General features: G+C 60.4%; 1 protein-coding gene across 1 annotated transcript in view; it reads left to right on the top strand.

The window, feature by feature from the left end:
* The window catches only part of TTC34 (tetratricopeptide repeat domain 34), a gene marked incomplete at its 5' end in the record, with an annotated part of 5453 nt that extends 2804 nt beyond the window's left edge, over positions 1–2649 (top strand). Inside the window, one exon of the mRNA XM_008577341.1 lies at positions 2122–2649. Coding sequence (XP_008575563.1) covers positions 2122–2649 — 528 coding nt within the window. The remainder of the gene's footprint in view (positions 1–2121) is intronic.
* Between the last annotated feature and the right edge of the window lie 3319 nt (positions 2650–5968).

Consider the following 5968-nt stretch of genomic DNA (forward strand, 5'->3'; position numbering starts at 1 on the left):
CCTGGCATCGCCGGCGGGGTCTGCTGCCTGCAGCCGCGCCCCTGCGGGGTCCGGGGTGCTCTGTGCTTTCCCGGGGGAGGCGAGGATCGGGGGAGCCGGGTGCAGGGCTGGGGCCGGTGCGGCTGCCTGGAAAGGGGGGACAGCGAGAAAGGCAGGGTCTCAGGGTCCCCGTTCCTCAGCAGGGGGGCCACTTAGGCTCAGACGGAGGAGGGGCCGTGCGAGGCACGCAGATTGATCCGTGGGGCGTCCGGGTGACTTCTGTTCACAGCTGACTAGGAGGAACTGATGTTGGAGGTAGGGTCTGGGGGGCCCGACAGTCGGCCTCAACCTGCCCCGTCCTCTTACCCGGTCTCCACTCCGCCACAGGAGAGAATTCAAGGGCAGAGTCACAGCAGTGAGAACAGGTTTAATGGAACAGATAAGAAATGCAGGTTCCATGCAGAGAGGGCGGCGCGCTCCAGAGACCGAGCAGGGCCCACACCGAGTCTAACACTAAAGTAAGTTCAGTACAGACACCGAGAGTCTAACACAAAAGCAAGAAACACACATACCTAAAGTTCAGTACAGAGGGCAGGCTGGCTCCGGAGGCCCAGCAGCTGCTGCTGAGAGTAAATTTAATACAAAGTCCCGGCCATCCCCAGGACAGTGAGCAAAACCCCGCCTTCTGCTGAGATTGGCTTTTATAGTTTCTCCATCTAATGAATATTCAACCAATGGGGTGGCGCCCAGATATGTAACATTTAACATGTAACTATGTAACATAGTCTTACACGTGCTCTGTCAGTCTCCCTGGAGCTCTTTCGCTGGACAGACCCTGTCACATGCACCAGGCATGTTCAAGAATGTTCTGCGCTCTCTACTGAGCATGCCCAGCCACTGGATTTGCATAAGCCAGCCCCTTGTGGTCTCGTCTTTCTAGTGTTGGTGCTGTAAACAGGTCTAATTGGCAACAGTATCTTTCTTCTGGGGGACAGCTCAGAGGAGGGGGCTTGAGACCTCAGGGAGTGTTTGGGAACCCAGAGGCAAGTCCTGAAACCTGAACCCTGGGAAACTGAGCCTCTCCTGTATCAGAACCAGGGTCAGAGGAAAAGAGATAAGGCATTTTGGCAGGTTTTGAGTGGCTTTCAGCCTCGGTACAGAAAAGGAAAGTGCTGGGGGCAGAGCAGAGGTGGGCAAGCTTGACCAGCAACCACCCCTTGGGGCTGGGCCCTCAGTCCAGCAGTCCCCAAGGAGAGAAGGGCTAAGATGGACGGTGTTCACTGACTGGCCTCTTCCGGCCCTGTCCCACGGCGTCCACCGAGGCTGGTGGACGAGTCCAGCACAGCCCTCCTCAAAGCGCCCGCTGTGCCAGTCCCAGGAAGGCAAACACTGAACCCCAAGCCCTGGGGATCATGCGGGCAGATGCTGGGGCACAGTGCCTGGGGGCAGGAGATGGGAGCCACCGGCAACATGTTTTTTGTCCTGACTCTGACGTTCGCAGCTCATTGGTCAGCAGTAATGGAAAACACATTAGTGCCCAGCTGGCACTCCCTTCCCGAGTCCTGACCTTGGGACAAGGAGGGCGTTCAGGGACTGGGCTGGGCAAGGGCTGTGTTTGCTCTCGTCCTGAGGGCCGGGGCAGCCTTTGGCAGGTGGGCAGGGTGGAGGGCTGGGCGGCAGCCCCATCAGGGATCTCTGTCAGGGACCTGTTGGAGAGGTGGTTTTGACAAGAGGAGCGGAGGGACAAGGCTGCTGCGGTCTCCCAGGCGAGGGAAGCTGGGTCCAGCAGTGGGGCAGGAGAGCTGTGCGAAGGGGGGGACCACGAGGAAGTAAATCCGGGTGACTGATTGGAGGCCCAGGGAGAGGGGTAGTCACAGAGGATGAAGTCTGAGCCCGGCCTCGCAGCTTCAAGGTGGTGGGAATTGCAGGGAGGGGTCCACTACCCTGGGCCCCCACCCCCACCCTTGCCTGGGGCCAGCCCTGCTGGAAGAAGCCAGCAGCTCCTGTGCACCGTGACGGTGACCTTCCCTCTCCAGGGAGCAAGCAGAGGCCACTGTGCAGAGTGGCTCAGGCCAGTGAGAAACAGGTGGGCATTGCGGACTGACCCCGAGATCTCTCCCTCCTTCTCTGTCCTCTGTCCAGGCAGCATCCCAGGAAGCCAGAACCCTCCTAGATGCAGGGCAACCCAGGCAGGCACTGGGCTACTGTTCATTGGCTGTCCTGGCTGGTAGTGGCAGTGCCTGTCACCTGCGTCTGCGGGCCACCTGCCTGGCGGAGCTGCGGGAGTTTGGCCGGGCACTCAAGGACCTGGACCGTGTGCTCCGAGAGGGTGCAGAGGACAGCGACCTCCCAAGCCAGGCAGAGGACTTCTGCTCCCGGGGCCGCCTGCTGCTGAGCCTGGGGGACGAGGAGGGGGCTGCAGGGGCCTTCAGCCAGGCCCTTAAGCTGGCACCCACCCTGGCCCAGGGCAGCCTGTGGGAGCAGCCAGGCCGGGCCCCCACCGCCTGCGTGTTCCTGCACCTCGGGCTGCGCTGCCTGGAGGAGCAGCGCTACGCAGAGGCCTGGACAGCAGCGGAGAACGGCCTCCTCGTGGACCCCGACCATAGCGGCCTGAAGAGGCTGAAGGTGAGGACCCGGAGGGAGGCGTCCTCGGGCTGCCGGCTCCACTGACCAGAGCCCGACCTCGTCCAGGTCCAGTCACAGGGCCGCCCTATCATTTTCATGTGGAGTGCACCCAGCTCCCCAAGTCGATGACCAGCTTCTGTCCTTTGCTGTCCTTCACTTCCAAGTGAAAAGGACAGCTTCCTGTTTGCATGGAGGGGCCATGCTAGGAGCCCACAGCCCCCTCTGCAGTGGGCAACCTCATTCCCAAGTCGGGCTCCTCTCGGCCCACACCTGGGGCTCAGACCTTGAAGCAGCAGCCCCAGGTCTTGTCCCTGGCTTGAGATCCAACAGGCTGGAAGGGGGATTGAGGCCAGCCCCTCATGGCCCTGAGGGAGATAGCGCCAGCCCAGGAAGCTCCTGCTTGGACATGAAGCTGCCTTTGACTCGGACCCTGGCCTGAGCCTCGGGCTGGCCTCCAGTAGAACCCGGGTCTTTCCAAGGGCAAAACTCCCAAGCAGGCACTCAGCCAGCCACGACCGCTGGAGCTTGCCTTTCAGGTGCTTTCATGGAGGTCATTCACTGGGGAATCTAGTGCCCGAGCTCACCACCCACAGCCCTGGGGGTCCACCACCTCCCTCCTCCGCAGGTCCCTCCTTTCCAAGTAGAGAGACCACAGAGGCACCCTAATGAGCAGAGCCCCCAGGCTTGTGCTTGGATCTCCTTGTGAAGCTGTCAGTTGTGAGTTGGTGCTTCCAGAGAGCGTGGGTACAGCTGGCTCTACGTGGACTGACCCTCCCTGTGCAACCTTGCTTCCCTGCCGTGTGCTGGGACAGCCTCTCCTGGGTGGAGCGAGGAGCCCAGCCTTGCCCAGCACCGCAGGTGTCCTGGAAGCGAGGCCCGACTGGAGGGCTCCTCCCGTGTCCGAGAACGAGAGATGAGTGCGGCAGGCGTGCGTGAAGCCTGACCCCAGCCCTCCCATGTTCTGCCTGTGGGGACAGGACCACGGCCACCTCTCTCCCTTCTCCTCAACACTTTAATTTGCCCCCCCTGCCCCGCTCTCTGTGCCTTCCTTCTTTGGTCTTGGACCCATAAACAAAGCCCCTGCTCTCACCCCCTACTCATCTCCTGGGATCATCTGAGGGACCCCAGTCTGCGGGCTGAGGACCCCAGGGCTTGCCTTCACCGAGGCAGTGGCTCTTGTTTCTCACAGCCCCCGGCAGCAGCTGCAGCGTCAGGAGGGGGTTGGCAGCCTCCTTCCTTCTCGGTCCCCACCCACTCCCATCGCCCAGCACTGTGTGGGAGCCCCACCCTCATGTCACCCTCATCCCAGCTGGTGCCACCAGGGGCTAGGCAGAGGGGCCAGTGCCTCCCACCATGAGGACCAATGGGATGGGGACCCAGAGAGTGCATGAGGGCTCCTTCGGGGTTGGGGGCACTCAGCCCAAGTCTTCCTCCCTGCCTTTCCCACTTGGAATCTCAAGTTCCCACTTTTCCAAGATTTTCCAGTGCACCATCCTCACCAAGTCACCTGGCCACATGTCCATCTCTCCATCCATCCTTCCATCTGTGCATTCACTGGCTTGACAAACATGGGCCAGCAGCTCCAGGAGCCAGGCGAGGGGCCAGGTTCAGGGACACACACAAGGGCCGTTTGGCGCAGGTGGGCAAGTCAGCACCCAGGCCATGGGGCAGGGCTGGTCTAGAGGGGCCGGGGTCAAGAGAAGGCCCAGCCCCCGAGCTGCGGGGAGGGCGGAGGCAGTGGTGAGACGTCACCTGGGGGTCACCTCATGCCTTTGCTCCTACTCTCCTCCCCCTATGGGTGTCCTGCACCCTTCGTCCATGCAAGGCCATCTTGGGACTCGTCACACTGGGTGTGCAGGTGCCCAAATCTGGCCGGAGCTTCACCAAGGCCTCAGCCCCAGCCCGTCGCAGCCCAAGGGGCAGCACCTGCCATCCAGTGGCCCATCTTGCAGGTGTCTCAAGTCAGGCCCTGCTTACCTGGCACCTTGCCGTGCTCTGAGTGTTTGTGCCCCCCCAAAATTCATGAGTTGAAATCGTAACCTCCAAGGTGACAGTATTAGGAGACAGAGCTTCTGCAAGGAGACGAGGTGATGAGGGTGACGTCCTCGAGAATAGGGTCAGTGCCCTTGTGAAAGACACCAGAGCTGCCTTGCCCCTCCCACCATGCAAGAAGGCATCATCTATGAACCAGGAAGTGGCCTTCACCAGACACTGAATCTGCCACACCTTGATCTTGGACTTCCAGCCTTTAGAACTGAGAAATAAATTTCTGTTTCTAAGCCACCCAGTTGATGGTATTTTGTTAGAGCAGCCCGGATGGACTCACACATACCCGTTCCCCTGCCCTGACAGCAGACTGCTGGCCCCTGAGGACGAGGGGCGAGCCTTCGTTTCCCATGCCCCCTCCCCACTGGGGCCCAGACTGGGCTTTGCCCCCGGGAGTTGCTCCAGGATTGAGCAGGCACCCAGACCAGCAGCCCCTCCATGTGCTCAACAGAGGATTCCAAGAAGTCACGGATGCGTCCCCACATCCCCCAAGGCCTGGGAGCATAGCCTGGAGGGACATTTGCAGAGCCGCTCTGGCTGGAGGTCCCAGGAGTTCCCATGCCCCCTCCCCACTGGGGCCCAGACTGGGCTTTGCCCCCGGGAGTTGCTCCAGGACTGAGCAGGCACCCAGACCAGCAGCCCCTCCATGTGCTCAACAGAGGATTCCAAGAAGTCACGGATGCGTCCCCGCATCCCCCAAGGCCTGGAGGGACATTTGCAGAGCCGCTCTGGCTGGAGGTTCCAGGAATTCATGCTATTTGTGGATGAACTCGCCTCCCTGGCAGCCCCCAACCTGCCTCCCGTAGCCCCCAGCTCCTCATCACTGCCCAGCTCAGTGAGAGAACCCAGGCCCAAGTGTGCCCAATGGAGACCCCTTTCCTGGCACAGTTCCTTCCTCTGTGTCATTCTGGGAAGCTCTGGCATCTCCACTTCATTCACTGTAGACCTCCATCAAGTCCAGATTTCACTCAACGGTGCCCAATGGAGACCCCTTTCCTGGCACAGTTCCTTCCTCTGTGTCATTCTGGGAAGCTCTAGCATCTCCACTTCATTCACTGTAGACCTCCATCAAGGCCAGATTTCACTGAACAAAGTGTGCCCAATGGAGACCCCTTTCCTGGCACAGTTCCTTCCTCTGTGTCATTCTGGGAAGCTCTGGCATCTCCACTTCATTCACTGTAGACCTCCATCAAGTCCAGATTTCACTCAACGAAGTGAACTGTCATCTCCAGCAGTTCACAAGAGCTCGCCCGCTAAGTTCAGAATCTCTAGCAAGTGTACCCGTATCAGCAAGCCAGCCCCGTCCAGGTGGTCTAAC

Source organism: Galeopterus variegatus, unplaced genomic scaffold, assembly GCF_000696425.1.
Source record: "Galeopterus variegatus unplaced genomic scaffold, G_variegatus-3.0.2 Scaffold1497, whole genome shotgun sequence".
Classification (NCBI taxonomy): domain Eukaryota; kingdom Metazoa; phylum Chordata; class Mammalia; order Dermoptera; family Cynocephalidae; genus Galeopterus; species Galeopterus variegatus.